Genomic DNA, 24664 nt, shown 5'->3' with positions numbered 1-24664 from the left:
CAATTCAAATAAATTTCATCTCACCATGGGACCATGCAGATAAGGTCTATAGAACCCTAACAAAGGAATTGGTCAGTTTTGCCATTCTGCTAGGCTTAAAATAAGTCATCCCAGAGGGACAAGGAGAGGATCGCACTACCACCAAGAAAGAAGAGCCAGGAGTAGAGCATGTCTTTTGGACCTGGGATCCCTGCATGGAGAAGCTCCAGGAACCAGGAGACAGAGAGAGAGTGACAGAGAGAGAGAGAGGGAGATGATGAGATGCAGCAGCAGTAGAGCTAGGACAATGGCAGGAGATGGCCTGGCTCACAAAGTGAGAAAGCTGATGCCTTTGGTCAGGAGGCTTGCTGGTAGAGTAGGGTGCCTTCAGGCACTTGGGGAAGATAGGTTTGCCTTTGGGCTGAGGCTTACTGGTAGAGTGGGGTGCCTTGGGGCACTTATTGGCAGAGCTAAAAGAGCTTTGTAACATTTGCCAGAGCTAGGCAGAGGCTGACGGGGCAGAGAGAGGCTTGCCTATGGGCACAGCTGTAAAGTGGTTGTCCTGATGGAAGAACTATATCCTGAGTGTTCCTGAACCTGAATTGTAGCCTGTTACTTTCCCAATAAACCCCATAAATGTGAGTATTGTCTGTGAGTTCTATGTGGCCATTGCAATGAGTTACTGAACTCAGCAGAGAAGTAGAGACTGCTCTGGGAGAGATGGTTGGTGTCAGAATCAGTAAAGATGGCAGGGAGAGGAAGTATGTCTGACCTCTGCCGCATAGGAATTAGCCTTAGGCTGTTGATCATGATTGTCCTTCCACTTTGTAAAGTTAGAAGAGGAGGTCAGATGCCTCTGCCGTGCCATTTTTACATTACCCCCATACCTTTGTTTGCTGACTTGCAGGAAATTTCAAGTCCCTTCCTTGCTCAAAAAAGAGAGTATGAGGATGTCTTATAAGCTATTATTCCCTACTCCAGCCAACCCCCCAGTCCAGTTTACTCTTAGGTTGCTGGGGGTGGGGGGTGCTTCACTCAATTCATCTGCATAGCACTTCTGCTGCTTCTTGAGCAATGAATTTGCTGCAAATTAATGTGCTAGTTTTGCCTTTTCCCATACCTGAAATTATCTCTCATTAGGTGGACATCTCTTTGTTTGCCTTCCCAAATGACTCAACTCTTTTGTCTGTTATGTCACCAGGTAGGGAGGTATCCCTGCCCTCTTTTTCTTCTTATCATGTTCTGCCTCCTGCTAATGCTAGTCCTAGGCAGACCGGTCACTTTCCTTCTTCCGAGGGGATGAAGATTTTAAGAACCATACTGAGTCAACTACTATTCTTTCACAGTGAGGAGCTTCCATTTTATCTCTTTTAACCAGATCTTCCGCCTCCATCAGTCAATTTACTCTCAAATAGAATCAACCGAACCTCTTTTTGAAGCTTTTGATATTGATGCATATTTGGACCATTATGAATTCATTAAAGAGGTTGGCTACAAAACACTCTATAAATACGGAAGGCTGCTTATTAAGTGGTGTTAGACGGAAATACCTAAAAAAGATTGGAATAAAAAACAAAAAACCTAAAAACAACAAAAATAATATTGGAACAAAATGTAACAAAGTAAAATACACAAATCATTCTTCTTAGAGTTTGGAGTCTATCCTCTATTAGTGCTTTATTCTGGAAAAAATTACTGATAAATGTTTTTCCCATAAACCACATTTCTAATTTTATAATGGAATGATATTTTTTCAACAGTGAGCTTGTTTAGAACTTATTTATTTTCTCAATGTAGAGATGGTAAACTGGTGATTATATCTGTGTTTCTTTGGTCTAGAGTTTTAAAAAATTTCAGTTTGCTTTGGCAGTGTTTCAAAATATAAACTTCTAGGTTTTGGGTTTCTGTTGAAAAAATCAGATGATATGGCATTATTGGACCTACTTTTCCCATGTGGCAACTCTTTCCGGTTGATTTGTGTTCCTCAAAAAGATATGTTTAAGTTGTAACCCCTAATACCTGTGAATGTGACCTCGTTTGGAAATAGAGTCTTTGCAGATGTAATTAGTTCACATGAGGTTATATTGCCTTAGACTGGGCTCTTAATTAAAAGTGATTGGTGTCTTTATAAAAAGAGAAGAGACATAGACACACAGGGAGAACACCATGTGAAGATGGAGGTATAGATTGCAGTGATACTTCCACAAACTGAGGGAAGCCAAGGATTGGAGGAATACTCGGAAGCTAAGGAGTGGCATGGAACACACCCTCTCTCAGAGCCCTCCAGAAGGAACCAACTGTTCTGACACATTGACTTTGGACTTCTAGCTTCCAGAACTATGAGAGAATACATTTTTGCTCTTTTAAGCAATCCAATTTGTGTTTTCTTTGTTACAAAAGCCCTGTTGTTGTTGTTGTTGTTAGGTGCCATTGAGTTGGTTCCAACGCATGTGCAACAGACTGTAACACTGCCTAGTCCTGTGCCATCCTCATAATTGTTATGCTTGAGCCCATTATTGCAGCCATTGTGTCAATCCATCTCATTGAGGGTCTTCCTCTTTTCCACTTGACCCAAGGACAAGCATGATGTCCTTCTCCAAGGCTGGTCCCTCCCTGATAACATGTCCAAAGCATGTGAGATGAAGTGTCACCATTCTTGCTTCTAAGGAGCATTCTGGCTGTACTTCTTCTAAGACATATGTGTTAGTTCTTCTGGCAGTCAACTGTATACTCAATATTCTTCAGCAACACCATACTTTAAAGGCGTCATTTCTTCTTTGGCCTTCCTGATTCATTATCCAGCTTTATGAGGTGATTGAAAAAGTCCTTGAAATGACATCTTCCCTTTTAAACAGCAGCCCTAGGAAACTAATACAGCAAAACTCAGCTAGATTGGCTCTTTGGGATAAGGAAGGATCTCTAGGTTGCACTCAAGTTCACTTCAGTACTCCCCTTCACCCCATCTCTTGTTTTCATATATTCAGTGTGCTTTATTTGTGGGTATTACCTGCCTGGATCATAGAAATCTGAGTCTGTGCACTCACCTAATTTTCAAAAAATTCTAATCAATCAATCAATCCATTATTATGTGATGCTGATCATTTTGTTAGGTACATAAGGAGTCCCATTAAAAAAAAAAGTCATCATTTGGATACCATAAAACAATATCAAAATTGCCTAATCTCCTTCATTCTATCCAAAGAAAAAAAAGGAATAAGTTCTGTCTGCTCTAGTTTTTTCATGGTAACAGGTGCCTGAGCTGTCCTCTCTCCATGACAAATAGCAAAGCGATTTTAAGATAGGACCACAAACTGTGTCTGTAGGCTTGTGCCTCTCTCAGGACCACTACACAGTCTCATTTAAGTTTTATTTTTTCCGTTGCTTTTCTGTGCTGACTCATGTCTAAGCCACCTACGAGTAAAGCACTCTCGCTGTTTCCGACACTAGCCTGCTGCATCTTGGTGCACTTCATCTAATTCCTGACAGAATTATTAATGATTTGTAAGAGTAGAAAGAACAGATGGATGTTCTAGTAGGTAATGCCCCACTAAATATATCTCATATGCATTTATAATTATACTATGTAATACGAATCTATGTATTACTATATAATGTATTACTATGTAATACTAACAATTATTTTATTTTGAGATAAGGATGGACCTAAGTTGCACTGTACTGAGTATCAAGATCACCGTTTTATTCCTGGGATTACATGATATACTGATTTACCATAAGCTATTAATTAAAGCCCACCACTTGCCTGTCAGTTTGCTGTACCGTGGTGGCTTGCGTGTTGGTACGATGTTGAAATCTATGCTACTGGTATTTCAAATATCAGCAGGGTCATTCATGGTGGACAGGTTTCAGTGGAACTTTCAGACTAAGACAGAGTAGGAAGAAAGGTCCAGTGATCTACTTCTGAAAGTTAGTCAATAAAAACCCTATGGACCACAACAGAATACTGTCTAATATAGTACTGGAAGGTCAGCTCCCTAGGCTGGAAGGCACTAAAAATACACAGTGGCCACAACAATGAGCTCAAGCAAACCAAGGATAGTGAAGATGGCATAGGACCGGGCAACATTATGTTCTGTCGCATGTGGGATTGCCATGACTCCATGGCAACTAACAACATTAATTAAAGTACATGGTGCATCTGGTATTCAATATTGAAAAAGGGAAAATGAACTAGTGGTGGTAAAATATCACAAAGGTATTAAATTTACTGGGTCACTAGCAACCTTAAAGTATCTATTAATGCGAAATATAATCCCTATTATCCCTCTCTAACTAACCAACCCTTGAAGAAAGCAGCAATGAGAATTTTCATATCTGGATATTTTACTGATTCAATTTTTTCCCGTTTTAAAAAATTTTGCTTATTTTTATTAATTTATTTTTTGTAATGCAAAGTCTGTTTTGTTTTTACGTAGTAAAATTTATCAAGTTTTCCAGTATTGTTTCTCAGTTTTGAATCTTAGGATTCAATGTACATTCCCAGGTTTTGGAGAAATGTTTTCTCCCAGTACTTTTTAAATTATTTTGCATTTAAATTTCTAACTCGTTGTGAATTTATCCCCATGTGTGGCATGAGGGACAGATTCAAATTAATTAATTAATTGACTTACCCTAATATCACTTATTTAAGACTGCCTTTTCCCCACTGATTTTAGATGCCAACCTTATTATATACTAAATGTTTATGTGCAATTAGATCTACTTTTCTATTTTCTATTGGTTTATATATGTATGTGCCAATATCGTACTATTTTAATTACATAGGTTTTAAATAAGTTTTAATATCTGGTAGGACGGACTAACACAACTTCCATTGCCCTCATTTTTCAATGTTTTCTTGGTTATTTTTGTTTGCTTATTCTTCCAAGTGAACATTATGGTTAGCTTGTCTAGTTTAAGAACAACAACAAAAAGATGGGAAAAAACCCAAAACAGAAAAGCAAAAACAAAAACTTGATAGTATTTTTACTATTCCAGAAATTGTTTTTTCTTCCTAATTTGATATATATATTTTTTGACTCCTGGGTTAACTTAAAAATGTGTTTAAAATTTTTAATTATATGACAGATTTTCAAAATTTTAGTTTTTTTTGTTATGAACCTCAAACTTAATTGCATAGTGGCTAGAGAATATATTCAATATGATATGAATTCTTTCAACTTTGTTGAGACCTGCTTTATGTTCTAGTGAAATGGTTCTCCATCCTGGCTGAACATTAGAATCAATTGAGAAGCTTTTAAAAATACTAATGTCTGGAACCCACTCTAGACCAATTACATCAGAATTTCTGGAAATGGAGCTCAAACCTTTGTATTTTTAAGGAGCTCTTAAGGAGATTTTGCAGTATATTTTGGGCATTGTACATGACCAAGTTTTGTGTATAGTCTATGCAAGTTTGAAATACCTCTCTCTTCTTCAGTAACTGGGTATAAGGGTTTTCTAAATGTCCTTTAGATCTAATTTTTAACTATGTTTCAAATATACTCTACCCTTAGTGACATTTTTATGATTGGTTTATTAATTCAAATCATCTGCACTAGGATTGCAGATTCATCGATTCCATTTTGCAATTTACACAGTTGCTTGTGCTCATTCTCTTTTGCTGTCTCTCTCTCTCATTTTTCATCTTTTTATCTCTATGCTGCATTCTGGCTAATTTCTTCAGATTTTTTATTATCCATTTTAATGACTCTTCCACTCTGTTTAATCTGCTGTCTAACCCACTTCCTAATTTGAGAGATTGTATTTTTCATTTCTAGAAGTTTTACTTGGTTCTTTTGCAAAAATGCATTGTCAGTTCTGTCATTTATTTCTTTGCCTTATTTTCAATCTTCTATTTCTTTACATATTTGTAATATATTTCCTGTGTCTGATAATTTCATCCTCTGCAGATATTAAGATTGTTTGTGTCATCCTCATCAGTTCATTGCTTCTGTTGACTTGTTTACAATGATTAATTTCCTCATGTGTTTAATGATTTTTTGATTGTGAACTTATGTTCCGTGGATCTTTATCTGTGGGGACACTTTGAAACCTGGCTTTAAAGTTTGTTTTCTTCCAAATGGTGCTAACTTTTGGCAGATGTTTGGGCCTCCAAATGGAACCATTTTAAATGTATATTTTTAGACTGGAATCTTTCAGGACATAGATGTCATATGAATTCTGCTTCCAGACCTGTTGGAGTATTGGCTTACGGATAGGAATTTTCAGGGCAGTCATTTTTCTTCCTCTCCTCATCTTCCCCTCTATTCTTCTTCCTCTCTCTCCCTTCCCCTCCACCATCTGAAATTTCTTTCTTTTCCACTCCGAGCCATGATAAAGACAAGTATCTTTCCCAGTGTTTCTCTCCAGGAAATAGTTTGCCTTCCAATAGATCACCCTTTAAGAGTCCTAGTTTTATGGAGGAGTCTCCAGCCTGTTATCACATCCAGTTTAAACTCAGGTTTTGTCTCAATGATGACACATTTGTAACTCACACTCTAGGCCATATGAGTGGTATAAACCCTCAGGAGAAACACTAGTTCTTGAAGCTTTTTTTAAAATCAGTCCTCCAACAAATAGCATTTATTTTCCACTAGATCAGACATGCATTAAATGCATTGTTGTATATTTTATCTAGCATTTTTAATTAAAATTCTCTCAAAAGAATTTTCTATGACCATTTAGTCTGACATATTGCTAGAAACAGAAGTTAGTGATCATTATTAAAAATGAATTGCCAATCTGTTGTTAAAAGTGTTTGCAATGCCTAATTATAAAAGTATTGCTTATCATAGAAGGAAATTTTAATTTGTGGCTAAAAGAAATAGTGAATCATATTTTTATGCATACCAAGAAATTGGCAAATAGGCACCTGATTCCTTTTTCTTAACCAGCTTATAAATTATTGAAGTATAAATTGTATTTTATTTTTGTAAATTTGACAGCTGACATTTCTTTTCTATTTCAACTATAAAGTCACATACGGATTTTTAAGCATCTTTGCTGCAGTGATTCTTGCTTTTTCTAGCTAAAACACCCACCCAGACAATAAATGTCAGTATTTTATGAGTGCTGATAAGATTCTGAATTCTATTCTGCTCTCATTGTTCCCGTTGTGAAATGATTGCCTATTTTAAAACCACCCAAATAGAGACTGATTGTAATTATGAACAGAGGAGGCTATTCACAGAAATAATCTTCTTTTTTGGCATTGTGGTTAGCAATGATGATGAAAAGCCATATAACCAAAAACCCATTGCAGTCGAATCGATTCTGACTCACAGTGATCCTATAAGGCAGAGTAGAACTGCCTTATATGGTTTCCAAGGCTGTACTCTTTACAGAAGCAGACAGCCACATCTTTCTCTGGTAATGCAGCTAGTGGGTTTGAACTCCTGATCTTTCAGTTAGCATCCTACTGCATAAACACTGCATCACCAGGGCTTCTTAAAAGCTGTACACTACCTAAAAGCTTGCAAGCAGCCATCTAAGATACATCTATTGGTCCCAGCACATTTGAAGCAAAGGAGGATAAGAAAAACCAAAGACACAAGGAAAATATTAGTCCAAAGGACTAGTGGACCACATTAATCACAGACTCCACCAGCCTGAGCCCAGAAGAACTAGATGGTCCCCAGTGACCACCACCAATCACTCTGGCAGGGATCACAATAGAAGGTCTTGTGTAGAGTGGGAGAAAAATGTAGAACAAAATTCAAATTCACAAAGAAAGACCAGACTTATTGGTCTGACGGTGACTGCAGGAATCCCTGATACTATGGCCCCCTAGAAACCCTGCTAACTCAGAACTGAAGCCACTCCCAGAGACCACCTTTCAGCCAAAGATTAGACAGGCCTATAAAAAAAAAACAATAACACATGTGAAGAATGTACTTCTTAGTTCAATCAAGTATATGAGCTCAAATGGGAAACACCTTCCCCACAGCAAAGACGAGAAGACAGGAAGTGACAGGAAAACTGGATGAACGGACACTGAGAACCCAGGGTGGAAAGGGAAAGATTTTGTCATAAAAAATATGTATTATGGTACATTATTCCTTAGAACATCATGCAGTTATTACAAAGGATTTATTCCACAGGTATATGAGTACTTTCTATAAATCACTCTATTAAATACTATAGTTATAATGGTAAGTAAAAAGCAGTGGAGCTTACAGTCTGGTGTGAAATTTAAATGTACTCACAGCTACTTTCTATTGTCTGAAAGGATATACTGAAATTAGTAGCAGTGATTACCTGTAAAGAGAGACTGAAGTGAAGGGGAGAAGGAAATGGAAAGCCTTTACTTTTTACTTTACACACTGGGTATTGCTTGAATTTTAATTTTTTTTTTTTTTTTTTATTGTACCACACATTGTTTCTATGATGAATTATTTTTTAAAAAGAAAGCAGAAATATAAACATAAATAAATTATTTTAAAGGTGAGTTGATTGTGGAAAACATCGTGGTGGATCCTCAAGAAACTAAAAAAAGAACTACTGTACCATTGCCCTTGAGTAGATTCCGACTTATGGTGGCCCCGGAGAACAGAGTAGAACTGCCCCACAGGGTTTCCAACTAGCAGCTGGTGGATTTGAACTGCCGACCCTTTGGTTAGCAGCCATGAACCACCATATGACTCAGCAATTCCACTCCTAGTATATACCCAAGTACTTGAAAGTAGACACTCAAACAGAGACTTGTACACTGATGTTCATTGCAGCATTTTTCACAATAGCCCAAAAGTAGAAACAATATAAATGTCCATCAAAGGATGAATAGACAAACAAAATGTGGTACATATATATAGTGGAATTCTACTCGGCCAGTAAGAGAAACAAATTCTTGATACATTCTACAATATGGAGAAAGCTTGAAGGCATTACGGTGAGTGAAATAAGTCAATCACAAAATAACAAATATTGTATGACCTCACTTACATTAAAGAAAAAAAAAACAAGAACAGGCAAATGTATAGAGACCAAAGTTTATTAGTAGTTGCCAGGGATGGGAGGAAGGGTAAAAGGAGGGTTAGTGCTTATGGAGTGCTGAGTTTCAGTTTATGATGATGGAAAAACTGCATGATTAAGCATAGGGTTGAACAGCTGATTATTGTAATCACTGTCAATAAGTTGTACAAGTATAAAAAGTTGAATTGGCAAAAGTTGTATGATAGATATATTTACAATGAAATAAACAAACAAAAAAAAAGAGTGGCTGCTGAGGCTACTTATGTACAACCAAACACCTCACGGGATTTAATTCTTTGGTTTGGAGGTTTAAGATCATGGTTTCATGGGACATTCCAGTTAATTGGCTTAATAACATGTTTAGTGCTTCTGTTCTACCTCCTAGTTTGTTGAGTAGTGCCTCAGATTTTAAAAACTTCCAAGTGGCCATCCAAGGCACAACAATTGGTCTCTATTTGCCAGTAGCAACAAAGGAAGAAGGAGAGTCAGGAATATGAGGAGGAAATGGAAAGTGTGGCTAATTGCTTCCATGAACAACCTGCCTCCTTTGCCATGAGACCAGAAGAACTGGATGGTGCCCAGCTACTATGACTGAACAATTTGGTCAAAGGTTCCTTAGAAGAATCCTGATCAAAAGGTGAAAAATGAGGAATAAAATTTGAAGTTCTCATGGATTCCAGACTTTCTGGAGCCATGGAAGCTGGACGAATCCCTGAAACTATTGCCCTGAGATAATCTTTAAACCTTAAACCACAAATATTTCCTGAAGTCTTCTTAAAACAAAACAATATTTTAGCTTAACTAGTAAAGAATGTCTGCCTTTATGCTCTTTTAAGAACTATCCTTATGGGATCAAACTGAAAACAGTAGCTCAAAAGATTAAATAGGAAACCTAGAGGCCAGTGGGTTTATGTTAATGGGGGAGGAACAACTCAGAAAAGGAGGGTGAGAACGGTTGCACAGCGGGAAGAATGTAATCAATGTCACTGAATTGTACATGTAGAAACTGTTGGATTGGTATACTTTCTGCTCTGTATATTCTCAGCAACAACAAAAGAAATTATTAAAAAAAGAAGCCATATACTATACTGTAAAAGTCAGTCTGGCAGTGCTCCCCAGTTACAGGTACTGAACTTTTCACTGACTTGCTTGTTGATCATTTAACTACTTAACCTATCAGCCATTCAACTCTGTCTCCTTTTCCAGCATAGCAGTTTGACGTTTCCAGGCAAAACAAATCTTCTTTTGCTTGCTGTTCATTAATGTCCGTCAAAATATATATTTTTTATATTAAAAAATAAGGATGTGCTGAGATGGAATGCCAGAAACAGGCTGTTTTCCTTGGTAGTGGACAAATGGCATCAATGGGATTTTTCAGGGGTGAACCCTATAACTGTCAGCAGCTAAATGATTCATCAGACAAGATAATGAATTGGTTTCTTCTTTCAGAGAAGATTTGCAAAGAATTTCTTTTCCCAGGATGGGCAATTCAGAAAATGTTGTGAAAGGAGAAAAGAAAAAAAAAAAAGCTAGTTCAGTACAGATGAATTCAAGTCAGAAATGTGGACATGTAATAGTTGGGTGTTTAAAAAAAAAAAAACCTCTCCTCGTGGGCACACATGTATTTGAGATAAGTGTTATTACTTTGGCTAGAAAATTAGTTTTAGGCTCTATTTAGAATCTATCAAGAGTTGGATTAAAAAAAAAATCATAGAAAGGGTACATTTGTTTTATAAAATTTATACTTTTATAGTAATAATGGAAGCTTTAATAACCTCTTTGGGTTTTTATAAACAGCAAAATAGATTTAATATGTGAATTTGGCTTAAATACATATTTATACTTTTTTATACTTACAAAATAATATTTGAGACAAGGGCCTACAAGGCCATTTTATAAACTGGGTATCCAACTTTGTAAATAGACTTCATTTTCTGTGGCAAGATGAAGGTGAAGACTATTGTTATGTCTACTTGAGAGAATTATTAGATGCCATCGAGTTGATTTCGGCTCATAGTGATCCCATATGACAGAGTAGGGCTGCCTTACAGGATTTTCTAGGCTGTAATCTTTACAGAAACAGATCGCCAGGTCTTTCTCCTGCAGAATGATGGGTGAGTTTGAACCGCCAACATTTCAGTTAGCAGCCCAGCATTAAGCATTGCTCCACCAGGGCTCCTTCTGCCTGAGGGTACAGAGGTGGAACGTGAAAGGGTGGAAAGAGACTGAACGTTGGCCTTAGACAGACGAGGGCTTATACAGTTCCAATTCCCTTATATGCGTAATAGAGATAGTAATCTCTGTGCCTGTGTTCCCCTTCGTGTCTACTTTTGACCATCTTCTGTGTTGTGCTGAGTGTGACAGAAATGAAAGGAGTAATCACTAACATCACACAGCACTTACAGATGGAGATAGTAAAATCCACAACGTGTTCTTTCCAACACTCTTTGATCAGCCCAGACACATTAATTCCTATTCAGCCCAGGGCTTAAGCCAGAGGGTAAGGTAATTTCACTTTGAATAAGAACTCTATTTTTAAATTTTATTATTAATAACCTAACTTGTTCCAAATTAAAAAAATTGAGGTGAGAATTAGTCTCCACCGATCTGTATTCAGTGTCTGCAATCAATCAAATCCTTAATGTTTTTCTAGGAGAAAGTTCTCTGAAAAACCTGACCTTGCCCAAGGTTAAAGATGCTGCTTTTTAATAACTGCTAATATAGAAATGATCTTTATTCATTGAGAACATTTTGAAGCAGCATTTTTACTAAGGATTTATTTTATCTCTGATGTTTTCTAACTATTTATAAAAACTCTGCTCTTTAGGGTTCTAGTTGTGGTTCTATTTATCCCCATAAGGTCAAAACAGGAAGACTTCAGGAAGTTTTACGTGGTACTGGAACATCAGACTTCCCACTGATGTTAGTAAAAGGTGACACTGGAACTTTCAGTGCCCATTTAATGTTGCTGCTTCAGTGTAGTAATTTTTCATCCAATCCTGAGATAAGGTGTGAACAGTCATCTAATAACAAAACAAGAGCTTTAAGCCCCGGCTGGGTCTACTCCATTTGTCAGTAATTCTCAAGCCACTTTGCTGCCTGGATTGCAGAAAGGGTTGTCAGGAAGGTATCAGACCTGTTCTGGGTTAAACAATTTTGCCAGCTCAGGATAGTGATGATGATGAAAAGCCCTATAAGAAGAGGAGTAAGGAATTGAGAGCTTCATTGCCTCAGGTGGTTTCCTCACAATGTTCGTAATCCTCTGCTACTGGCCATGCTTGCTTTTACCAAGCGTTCTGGGAAAGAATAGAAAGTCTTGCGGGGAGCCACTTGTGTCTTAATCTCTCCTTTTAAAGAAGCTATACAGTTTTGAAAGTCTAGAAGTTCTAGAGAAAATATCCAACATGCCTGGAATTCTTCTATTAATTCATTTGGTAACTATTTATTGCATGCTTAGCATGTGCCAGGTATAGCAAAACAAATATGGCCCCTGTCTTCACAAAACATGCAGTTTAGAGGATGAGACTGATGGATTTTAATCAAATAATTACATAAATTTCAACAGTGATTAATGACATGAAAGAGATCCTATAATAGGGGCATAAGACTTAGTTAGGAAGGTCCTTGCTTCCAAAAGAAGCAATGGTCATGCTAAGATCTGAAGAATGAGGAGGAGTTAACTTGGCCATCAGGGGAGGAAAGGCTAGTACAGTCAGAGGAAGCAGTATGTGCAAAAGCCTTTGGTAGGAACAACATACCAAGCACAAGAGGCTGAAATAGGATGAGTGTGACCAGAGTGGAGGGATGGGAGGGTAGGGGATGAGTTGTGTGCTGGGATAGGACAAAGTAAAAATAGATGGGAGACTGATCAGGCAGGCTTTTGTAGGCCATGTCAAGGAGTTTTGTATTTTTGGAATATGCTGGTTGACCCCCTTTCTGGGTAACTGAAAGGTTTCCATTTCCATATTTCATGAGAGTAAAAGTACTAGTCTGAGATGATAATAAAAAACAGGTTAAGAGAAATGTCTCAAAAAATGTTAGCTAGGGCTCCAACTTCAGCCCTTTAAAAACCTATCTATCACTACTGGTTATTACAAAAAAAAAAAAAAAAGAATTTATTAAAATAAATGCTAGAAAAAGATTATGTAGTTCAGAAGGTTAAGCTGTTGATTGAAAGGGAGTGTATTTGTGGGAGGGAGGAAGAAGTTCAGTTCAGGAACTTAGGCCTTTTACAGTCTCAACTTGGCTGAGCTGACCCCATAGGCAAGCTAATTAACCTCTTTGTGCCATGGTTCCTTACCTGCAGAATGAAGATAATAATGACCTACTAATGGGACCACAAGTCATCTGTAAACACCAACAGTTATATAAATAATATAAATAATTACTAAACCCTCTTGTAAAATTCTAATCCTTACCTCAGAGTTTAAACATCTTCTCTCTGTCTAAATAATATGTCAGGTTTTATTTTTGTCAAAGAGCTTTTTTGTGTGTGTGTATGGTAGAGTGAGCTTGTGTTTATTTTTATTTATAGCCAAATTTGTGTTTATTGGAAATGCGCTCTTTCTGATGCCTGTTGTTAAATCAGCAATATACTGGGTACTAGATATTCATGCTGTCTCCTGTTGACAGCACAGAGTTTAGCACATGAGAGTAGTTGCTGAGAGAAAAGTGTGTGTGTGGGGAGGATACTTTTAACTTCTTTAAATGACAACTCTTCTTGCTGGTTGAATTGTTTCACCAGCCTATTACAATTATATTAAGTATAGTTAAGCAATTCAAATTGGATCAGCAGGCGCATAATAGCATGCCAAGATATGGCACAATGAAAGACCTCCTGGTTGGGTTTTATTGTGGATTCAGTGATTCACATTTCAATTGCCATCTCTTTTGTGACATTTCCAATAATTTTAGTAGAAAGTATTTATAAAACTGTATTCCTTCAGTGGCATAAAGATTACCCATTTCCATAATTCTCCTTGGCTATCATGCCACACTTTCTTTAACAGATGAAATAATCAATCTTGTGGAACAATAAAATATTTACAGGATTGGAGTAGTTATTTCTTTGTGAACTTGAAAAAGAATCATATATTCTCTTCAATTCCTTCTTTTTAAAATTCATGCCTGGTAAATATGTAGGCTGTTTCTATAATAATACTAATGACTCAGGCATGTGAGTGCAATGTTTTTGTTGATGTGATTTGGCCTATGGCCAAATGGCTGCCTAGAAATCTTGGTTAGTGGCCATCCCTGGCCAATGAGGGACAATGAAATGGACAGAGCCAATCTTCAGTTCTGGCCTAGTTCCCTTTTTTAGAACTGTAGTTATCCTGCCCAGAGAAAGTAGTAAAGGAAAAGTGTTCCTTTTGATCAACTGAAGTGGGGGGATAGGTGTTTGAATTTTTCAGTGCAGGCTGAGCAATCTTTCTAATATGTATTATGGTATTGAATTCTCACCTCAGTCCGCCTTCTTTCCCAGTCTCTGTTTCTTTCTGTTCTGGCATGGTTCCTGTTGCTTCAGCTGGATTTTGAGAGTCAGGGTTTGTGGTCAGATTGTTGAGAGAATTTTTCTTGGAGATTTTATCTATGGAAAAAAAAAAGACAACGTATAGGTAGAAGAATAATACCATTATGTTTGATAATATAAGCTATGGAGATGCTGCTCGGCTTTCCAGAATAGTCTCAGGAAAGCTTCCCCTAGAATTCTTGCTAATCAAGGTGGGATCTTCTGCAGGACAAGCTAACTTACAGACAGCTTCAGGCCATGGAAAAATATATTTAAAGTTGGTGTATTATGTAACAAAAGCTTGCATGGCATATTTCTTTCTTTTTTTGTATTATGTTTAAAGTAAATCTTTACATAGCAAATTAGGTTCCCATTTAACAATTTCTGCAGAAATTATTCAGTGATATTGGTTACATTTCACAATGTGTCATTCTCATTAATTCCATTCTGGTTGTACCATTGCCAGTACTCTAGTTTCCCTGCCCCCTTACCTTCTCATCTTTGCTTTAGAATAAGGTTTCACCATTTAGTCTCATATAGATTTTTTTTTTTTTTTTTTTAGAGGAGATCATTACTCATGGGAGATAGTCTTTATTTTATGAGCCAATCTGGTATTTAGCTAAAAGGTGACCTTGAGGGATAATTTCAGTTTAAGGTTTAAAGAGTATTTCAGGCAATAGTCTCAAGAAGTCCTCTAGTCTCAACCAGTCCAATAAGTCTGGGCTTTTTAGGAATTTGAGTTCCGCTTTACATTTTTTCTACCATTCTATCAGGATCCATCTACTGTGGCCCTAATCAGAATGATCAGCAGCAGTAGTGGGGTGCCATCTAGTTCTTCTGGTCTCAGGGTGAGGAAGCCTTAGTTCATGGGGACTATTAATCCTGTAGATTACTTTCTTCTCTGAGTCCCTGGTTTTATTCTTTCTGTTTTGTTTAGATGAGTAGAGACCAGTAGTTATGTGTTACATGGCTGTTCTCAAGCTTTTAAGACCCTAGACATTACTCACCACATTGGGATATGGAATATACACTTTGTAAACTATATTATGCCAATTAACCGAGTTGTCCCATGAGACTATGGTCCCAAGCCTTCAAACCCAGAAAACCAATCTCGTGAGGTGTTTGGTTATGTCTAAGTAGTATCCATAACTGTGTCCCCTATGTCATTTATTATATATATGAATATACACACATGCACACACATACCTGTATATATATACATGCCTATAAATCTATCTGTGCACACATATGTACATGCATATTCATATCCATACACATATATGCCTATATATTTATTTACTTAACCACACACATATTTTCGGTTGTTGTTGCAAAAATTATATTTATCATATTCTTTACCAAAGATGTCCTTTTCTTCCAACAAAAAAAGCCCTGGCCCAGATGGGTTCACTGGAGAATTCTACCAAACATTCAGAGAAGAGCTTACACCAGTACTACTCAAACTATTTCAGAACACAGAAAAGGAAGGAATACTTCTGAATTCATTCTATGAAGCCAGCCTAAACCTGATACCAAAACCAGGCAAAGATGCCACAAAAAAAGAAAATTACAGAGCAATATCTCTCACAAATATAGATGTAAAAACTCTCGACAAAATTCTAGCCAATAGAATTCAGCATCATATCAAAGAAATAATACATCACGACCAAGTAGGATTCATACCAGGTATGCAAGGATGTTCCAACATTAGAAAATCATTCAACATGATCCACCACATAAATAAAATAAAATAATCACATAATCATCCCAATTGATGCACAAAAGACATCTGACAAAGTCCAATACCCATGCCTGATAAAAACTCTCAATAAAATATATATAGAAGGGAATTTCCTCAGCATAATAAAGGGCATCTATATAAAACCAGCAGCCAACATCATTATTAATGGAAAGAGGCTGAAAACATTCCCCTTGAGAACAGGAACGAGACAAGGATGCCCTTTATCACACTCCTACTTAACATTGTTCTGGAAATCCTAGCTAGAGCAATAAAGTGAGAAAAAGAAATAAAGGGCACCCAAATTGGTAATGAAGAAGTAAATCTGTCCCTATTTGTGGATGATATGATACTATACATAGAAAACCCAAAAGTCTTCATGAGAAAACTACTGGAACTCATAGATTTAGCAGAGTAGCATGATACAAGATAAACACACAAAAATCAGTTGGATTCCTATACAACAATAAAGAGAATGACAAAAAGGAAATCAGAAAAACAATACTATTAATAGCCCTTAAAAAAATAAAATGCTTAGGAAGAAATTTAACCAGGGACATATAAGACCTAAACAAATAAAACTACAAACACTACTGCAAGAAACCAAAAGAGATCTACATAAATGGAAGAAACATACCACGCTCATGGATAGGTAGACTAAACACTGTGAATATGTCAGTTCTATCCAAAGCAATCTACAAATACGATGCAATCCTGATCCAAATGCCAACAGCATTCTTTAAAGAGATGGAAAAACTAATCCCTAACTTTATATGGAAAGGGAAGAGGGTCTGGATAAGAAAGGCACTACTGAAGAAGAAGAATAAAGTAGGAGGACTCACACTATCTGATCTCAGAACCTACTATACAGCTACCATAGTCAAAACAGCCTGGAACTGGTGCAATGACAGATACATTGACCAATGAAAGTGAGTTGAGAACCAGATGTAAATCCATCCATCGGTGGTCCCCAGACCTTCAACAAGGGCCCAAAGTCCATCAAATGGGAAAAGACAGTCTTTTTAACAAAAGGTGCTGGCAAGACTGGGTGTCCATCTGCAAAAAAATGAAACAGGACCCATACCTCACACCATACACAAAAACTAATTCAAAATGGATCAAACACCACACCAAATGTAAAACCAAAAACTATAAAGATCATTGAAGAAAAAAAATAGAATTAATGCTAGGGCCTTAATACACAGCATTAACAAGATAGAAACCATAACTAACAACACACAAACTTCAGAAAATAAGCTAGATAACTGGGATCATCTGAAAATTAAACACTTATGCTCATCAAAAGACTTCGCCAAAAGAGTAAAAAGAGAACCTACAGACTGGGAAAAATTTTTTTGGCTACGACAAATCCGACGAAGCTCTAATCTCTAAAATCTACAGGAAAATTCAACACCTCTATGATAAAAAGACAAATAATCCAACTAAAAAACCGGCAAAGGAAATGAACAGACATTTCGCCAAAGAAGACATTCAAGTGGCTAACAGACACATGAGGAAATGCTCTTGATCACTAGCCATCAGAGAAATGCGAATCAAAACCACAATGGGATGCCATCTCACCCTGGCATTACTGGCATGAATCAAAAAACAGAACATAACAAATATAGGGTCGCTATGAGTCAGAATCGACTCGACGGCACTGGGTTTGGTTTTTGTTTTTTGGTAACAAATATTGGAGAGGCTACGGGGAGATTGGAACTCTTATGCACTGCTGGTGGGAATGCAAAATGGTACAACCATTTTGGAAAATGATATGGCTCTTCCTTGGAAAGCTAGAGATAGAAATACCACATGATACAGCAATCCCATTCCTAGGAATATATCCTAGAGAAATAAGAGCTGTCACATGAATAGACATATGTACACCCATGTTCATTGCAGCATTGTTCACAACAGCAAAAAGATGGAAGCAACCTAGATGACTATCAACAGATGAATGGATAAACAAACTATGGTACATACACACAATGGAGTACTATGCAATGATAAAGAACAATGATGAATCTGCAAAGCATCTCACAACATGGATGAATCTGGAGGGCATCATGCTGAGTGAAATTAGTCAATCACAAAAGTACAAATATTGTGTGAGATCACTACTATAAAAACTCATGAAAAGGTTTACGCACAAAGAGAAATAATCTTTGATGGTTACAAGGAAGGGGAGGGGTGGGGATGGAAAAACACTAAATAGACAACAGATAAGTGGTAACTTTGGTGAAGAGTAAGAAAGTATACAATACTTGGGAAGCCAGCACAACTTGTCCAAGGCAAGGTCATGGAAGCTCCATAGACACATCCAAATTTCCTGAGGAACTGAATTACTGGGCTGAGGGCTGTGTGGACCATGGTCTTGGGGAACATCTAGCTCAATTGGCATAACGGAGTTTATAAAGAAAACGTTCTACACTCTACTTTGGTGAGTAATGTCTGGGGTCTTAAATGCCTGTAAGTGGCCCTCTAAGATGTTCCACTGTTCTCACCCCATTGGGAGCAAGGGAGAATGAAGAAAACCAAAGACACAAGGAAAAGATTAGTCCAAAGGGTTAGCGGACCACAAATATCACAGCTTCCACCAGATTGAGTCCAGCACAACTGGATAGTGCCTGGCTACCACCACTGACTGCTCTGATAGGGATAACAATACAGGGTCCAGGACAGAGCTGGAGAAAAATGTAGAACAAAATTCTAACCCTCAAAAAAAAGATCAGACTTACTGCCCTGACAGAGACTGGAGAAACCCCAAGAGTATGGCCCCTGGACACCCTTTTAGCTCAGTATGAAGTCACTCCTAAGGTTCACCCTTCAGCCAAAGATTAAACAGGCCCATTAAACTAAATGAGACTAAATGGGCACACCAGCTCAGGGCAAGGATGGGAAGGCAGAAGGGGACAGGAAAGCTGGTGATTGGGAACTGAATGAAGGTCAGGAAGGGAGAGTGTAGACATGTGGGGTTAGTAACCAATGTCACAAAACAACATGTGTACTAATTGTTTTAATGAGAAACTAGTTTGTTCTGTAAACCTTCGTCTAATGTACATAAATTAAAAAAAGTATGAAAAGGCCAAAAATGTCATATGGCAGCAAAAAAAAAAAAAGATTTTTCTTGTGCACTTCTTAGTGACATCATTTACCTTGCTCAAGCTGTGTGCACTTCACCCACATTTCATGGTACCTTTCCATCACCAGAATTAACAAATGTCTATTATCTCGAGAGTGTTTCTCCCTCTTCCCTTCCACCCATCCCTGGTGACCACCAATGAGCATTGGTCTCTGTAGATACGTCTATTCTTGTCTTCTTATAAAAGCACAATGCGCAATCATATAATATCTGTCCTTTTGTAATTGACTTATTTCACTCCATGGCATATTTCTCTGATATTTGTAAAGCTAAGCTTCAGAGGATTTATCATTGAAAGATCATAATTTATAGCTGAAACTGATGCAACATAAAATTTAGAAAAATAAAACAGGCAGAAATGATGTAATTAACATTATTTTAAAGAATTTTGCATTCTAATTCTTTTATGAAATAAAATATTTTTGGTTTGGTCATCTTTAGCTTTGACATCTTATCTGAAGAACCAGCACAGACTAATGAGCACTGGTTTCATTTTCAGTCCGGAAATTAAATTTTTTCCTTCAAGCCTACAAGAAAAATTTACAATTAATATAGTTAATTTGTCATTTACCAGAAGAATAATCACTTCACTAGTAAATACTTGGGTTAAAAAGAAGATTTTAATGAAAGTAAATTACTTAATATAAAAAGAAAATACAGGAGGTAGAGAAGAACTAAAATGAAAGCAATAAAATAGTTATTCATTATCCATAGAGCCTAATTTATTTTTAATTGGTTATACTGTGCTTAGAAAATTGAAATCAAAGCCCAAATCATTACTTACTTTATTTTAACAAATTATAATTTAAGCAACTTAAGCAAACAGAATCAATAATCCGAGCTTACAAAAATGATAAATCAGGGGATGATCATTTACTAAAGTTTTCGTCATAGAAGTCCTTTAAAATTTCAACGGCTATGATCCATTTAAAATATTGCAACATACTAATCTTTTCAGGAGCACTTTTTATGAATAAAGGGAATCATAAAGTTGAATTACTACTTACGGTTTTTAAATGCTTATGAATAAGGAGCTTAAGCCCCTGGATTTCCCAAGACTTTTTTTTTCATTATGCATCTCTTATTTACCTATTTTGGCATTGCAGTATTAAATTTGGCTAGAAGGTAGAAAAAACAGTAATAAATAATATTTTGGTTACTTTTAAATGGAAAAAACCCCACATTCCTGAATTTACTTGGACTACAAAGGAGCCTCACTAACCATGTCTTTGAAGTCGCTGTCTAAGGACTATGTTCCAGGTGAAATATTGCTGTGTATATGAAATCTTACTGAAAGTTTGATCTGAAGTTTTACTGGAAGTTTATCAGTATCCATCAGATTTCAGAGGAAAGGAATAGCAATTTCAATATAATTCATTTTATACTAATGGGCTTTTTTGATAGAAATAAGAGAGAAGGATCTGTTTTCCCTATGTGTTTTGGTCGAGCCAATTTTTCCATTTCTCTTTATCCAACCCAAAAAAGAAAAAAGAAAAATAAATGAAACATTTTTCACATTTTCGACATTATGCTGTTTGTTGCTGTAAGAAACTGGGAGCCAAATCATTTCCCCAGATCCACAAATGCTGGAAAAATCAATGTAAGATATTTTAAACCATGGCCATGGATCTCTAGCTTTATCATACACTTCCTCCATCGCTCATTCAAGCTACAGCATGTGTATTACGTTTGCTGTACTACTTTTCTGTTAGTACCAGTAAATGTCTGTTTTGCAGCAGTTCCTTTCTTTCATCCTAATAAAGAATTTTTGTTTATCATCATAACATTTGGGTTAAATTAACCCTAAATAGATCTGAGCACCAGTTACTTGGTCTCCTCAAGACATTTCCACGCCTTTCTAAAGTGATATTGAAATGCCTCTATTATGACAAGTCTAGGATGTTTAGAAATTAATTACAGCCTAATTTGCTGTGTGAACTAAGCATTTAATTACAAAATAAATCCTCAGTAATAGCTTGTTGACAAAGATGAGAAACCAGTCATTGCCCATTCTTAGTATCAAAGGAGAACAACAACTTTAAAAAGAACCCGTGAGGGCTTAAAACAAAAGGATTCCCATCAGCCGTAGTTTACTGTGGGTGTCTTTATCCATGCAGCATGTTATTTGTTTGTGGGAACAGATGGTGAGATTGTTTGCATCATCCTCATCATGAAAGAGATATCTAAAATACAAGCCAAAATCTTGATCTGGCATCTGGGTGAAGTTTCGTCAACTGCACATTGTGCTTCTTCCCAACTTTGCACAAGGACAGCAGGAGTCCCTCTTCTGTAGCTGCCCAAATGAATAGTGTAAGTAAGTCTTTCTGCCAGTTGTGCTCTTTGCGCATTGTGTAGCAGTTGCCAGATCTCATCAATGCACTTGGTTAAATTCTACCCCGCAAAAGTGTTCCCATGGCAGATCTGGCATCAAAGTATTCTGCTATGGTTGCTTTTATTGAATGTACAAGAACGATACCATTGAGTCTGCCCTCCACACACCTGGCTGGTTCTTTCTCCCAGCCTGGCAGCATCTCATTCTGGGCCTCTAATACACTTCCAACCTGCTTGACCTCTTTGTAGCAGTGCATCGTGGAGACACATGCAGCTGTGAAACATCTGCTTACCTCTTCAAGTGACGAAATAAGTAAGGCAGAAAGCCATTTATCTTATGCATTTTATCTGTGGCATTAAATAATTGCTGGCAAAGGAGGGATTCAAAGAAAGAACTTGATTTGAAGATAGGATTATAAATTAGGCAGGTATTCAATTGGCTTTTTTTGAATGATGTAAAACAGAGAGGACTTGAAAATGCCTTCATTGGTTGGAATGTTTGATGAAGGAGATGCTATCACTTGGTTGACTTTCTAACTCTAAAAGCACCAAATATATTATTACTCTGTCTCAGAAATAAATCTCCTTTCATTAGGAACAAAAAGTACCCTAGTAACTAGATGTTGGATGAATTGACAATGATTGAATCTGGGTGTTTGACAAGAAATGTAAATATATCATTGTTTCTCTTCCAGATGAATGAACATTTGGGTTAAAATAATAAATAACACAGCTGTAAGACTTGTGTGATTAATGATGATTTTCTCGTACCCAAGGTTGCATATTTGACTCACTTTGTGGTTGATTACTTAGGCCCTTAACTAAAAACTGTATTGTTGGTGTTAGTAGCCATTGAGTCAATTCTGAATCCTGGTGACCCCACATGGGCAGAGCAGGATTTTCAAGGCTGTGACTTTTCAGAAGCAGGTCTCCAAGCCTGTCTTCCGAGGTGCCTCTGGGGGTATTCGAACCACCAACCTTTCGGCTATTAGTTGAGTGCTTAACCATTTACGCCACCCAGGGACTCCAAATGCTGTATAACCAAACCCAGTGCCGTCAAGTCGATTCCGACTCATAGCGGCCCTATAGGACAGAATAGAACTGCCCCCCAAATGCTGTATATGTAAAGTAAATCTCCTATTTTTGTTATGATCTAGTCGTTAGGATATATGATGTACTTGGAATAATTCTGATTATACTTAAAATTTTATTATATCCTTGTAGATTGTCAAATGACCTGGAGGAAGTTGACAAACATTACAGCCACGCACATAAAATAAAATCTGAAAGAACAGCCTAAAATGTATTACATGCAGGAGTAGAAACATGCAATACTTTATAAGTGCACAGGAAATCTGTAAAAAAATTCAGAGGAGAAGAAATCAGAGTAGGTGAAAGTTCTAGAAGCCATCCTTAAAGAGGAATGTTTTAAGGAACTTAGGCTCTTTAGCCAAAGTATTGATGACTAACTGGTGACGTAATAATTATTTCAAATTCGTTGAAGAAGCTGTTACATAGAAAAGAGATTTACTTTATGTTTTCCAGAAGGCAGAAGAAGTATCCATGAGTGGAATTTATAAAACAGAAACAAAAACCAAACAAAACCCCTAGACATAACAAGTAAATGTGTCTAACAGCAAAATGCATGACTGTGTGAGTCAGTGAGAGCCCTATTGCTGAGGCATTCTGGCAGAAGCTGGAGCTTCATTACGGAAGGTATGACAGGGCGCTCTCACTGAGTGAGAGGTTAGATACTTTCTAGTCGCAAATGAAAAGAATATGGATCTGTTAAGGTAGCTTTGGTACTGTGTCAGGATTGATGGATGTCCTAATTGTCCTCTCTCAATGTCATGCTTGGTTTCAGGGCCATTTTCATTGGGATTAATTTGTCTAGAAAACACATTTTGTGAACAGGTATTAAGGCATGTGGGGCGTTACCGGTGCTAGGTACCAAACAGAAAGTTCTATTCCTTACATCACTAATTCTCTGGGTGATTCTGGGTAAGCCACTTTTCTACAACAGTTTTCTCATCCATAAAATGAGAAATACTTTTGTCGTAGGGACTTCTGTGAGGATTAGATAAAGACTCCATTTTAGAACAATGCGATATAAACACAAAATGTCCCACCGGCCAGATTGGCATAAATTGCTTTTTGGGGGGGGCGGGGGGTGGGGGTAGTATTCTCTTTCAGGTCTGCACATTACTGATGTATTTGGGATATTCAGGAGCTTCCATTTACTTAAGAGAATCCCAGGGACCAGGAAGGCATCGTGCAATTCCTCACAAATCAGACAAACTCTTCAGCAGAAAGAAGCTCAACAGGACCGAGTTTGACTTAGTTGAATTTTGCATCTATATTAAAATAATATGAACTACAAAAGTATATGGCATTTTATTCAAAAAAGAAAAAAAAAGCTTTATCCATGTTGGTTAGAGTCTTTTAATTTTTTAGTTTATAAAACAGGTAGAAACTGAGAAATTTAAATTCAGAGCCTGGAATTGTATTAGATGTTCCGAACAGGGTGTGTCTTTCATGTCTAGCTTCTTTTAGTGGACAGAGCTCTACCCACAGCTCCCTGTTCAGCAAGGTAGCTCTCCACTGCATTGTCTGCTGGGATGGTTAATGATGCTGCATGCAGCTAGACACCTGACCTAGAGATGGTGGCTTGCTCACAGCTGGCTGGTGACCAGGGTGGTTATATGAAGAGCCCTGCCCAGTGAGAACAATGGTTGTTATATAAGTCAGTCAGACTACTCTTTCTGGAATTTAGACTGGGAAATGGGAAGATGAGAGTGAGCACAGCTCAGAGTTGATATGCAGAGAGAAACAGCAGTCATGAGAAACGAAACCATGTTGGCTGTGAGCGAGAGACAGAGAATGTGGTTATCTACTAAGGCTGCCTTTGTCTCCTGAATGGTTCTCAGTTTGTTACCCACAAGTTTTGCTATGACAAGCTCTTGCCACTGAGGGTGCCCTTGCTAAACTAGCA

General features: G+C 37.2%; 1 protein-coding gene across 1 annotated transcript in view; it reads right to left on the bottom strand.

The window, feature by feature from the left end:
* CNGB3 (cyclic nucleotide gated channel subunit beta 3) overlaps window positions 1-24664 on the bottom strand; it is a 173871-nt gene that overhangs the window by 137866 nt on the left and 11341 nt on the right. Inside the window, exon 3 of the mRNA XM_049854335.1 lies at window positions 14413-14539. Coding sequence (XP_049710292.1) covers window positions 14413-14539 — 127 coding nt within the window. The remainder of the gene's footprint in view (window positions 1-14412; window positions 14540-24664) is intronic.

This window comes from Elephas maximus, chromosome 15 (assembly GCF_024166365.1).
Source record: "Elephas maximus indicus isolate mEleMax1 chromosome 15, mEleMax1 primary haplotype, whole genome shotgun sequence".
NCBI classification, from domain to species: Eukaryota; Metazoa; Chordata; class Mammalia; order Proboscidea; family Elephantidae; genus Elephas; species Elephas maximus.
The sequence above is the reverse complement of the archived record's forward strand: the minus strand, read 5'-3'. Positions and strand labels throughout refer to the sequence as shown.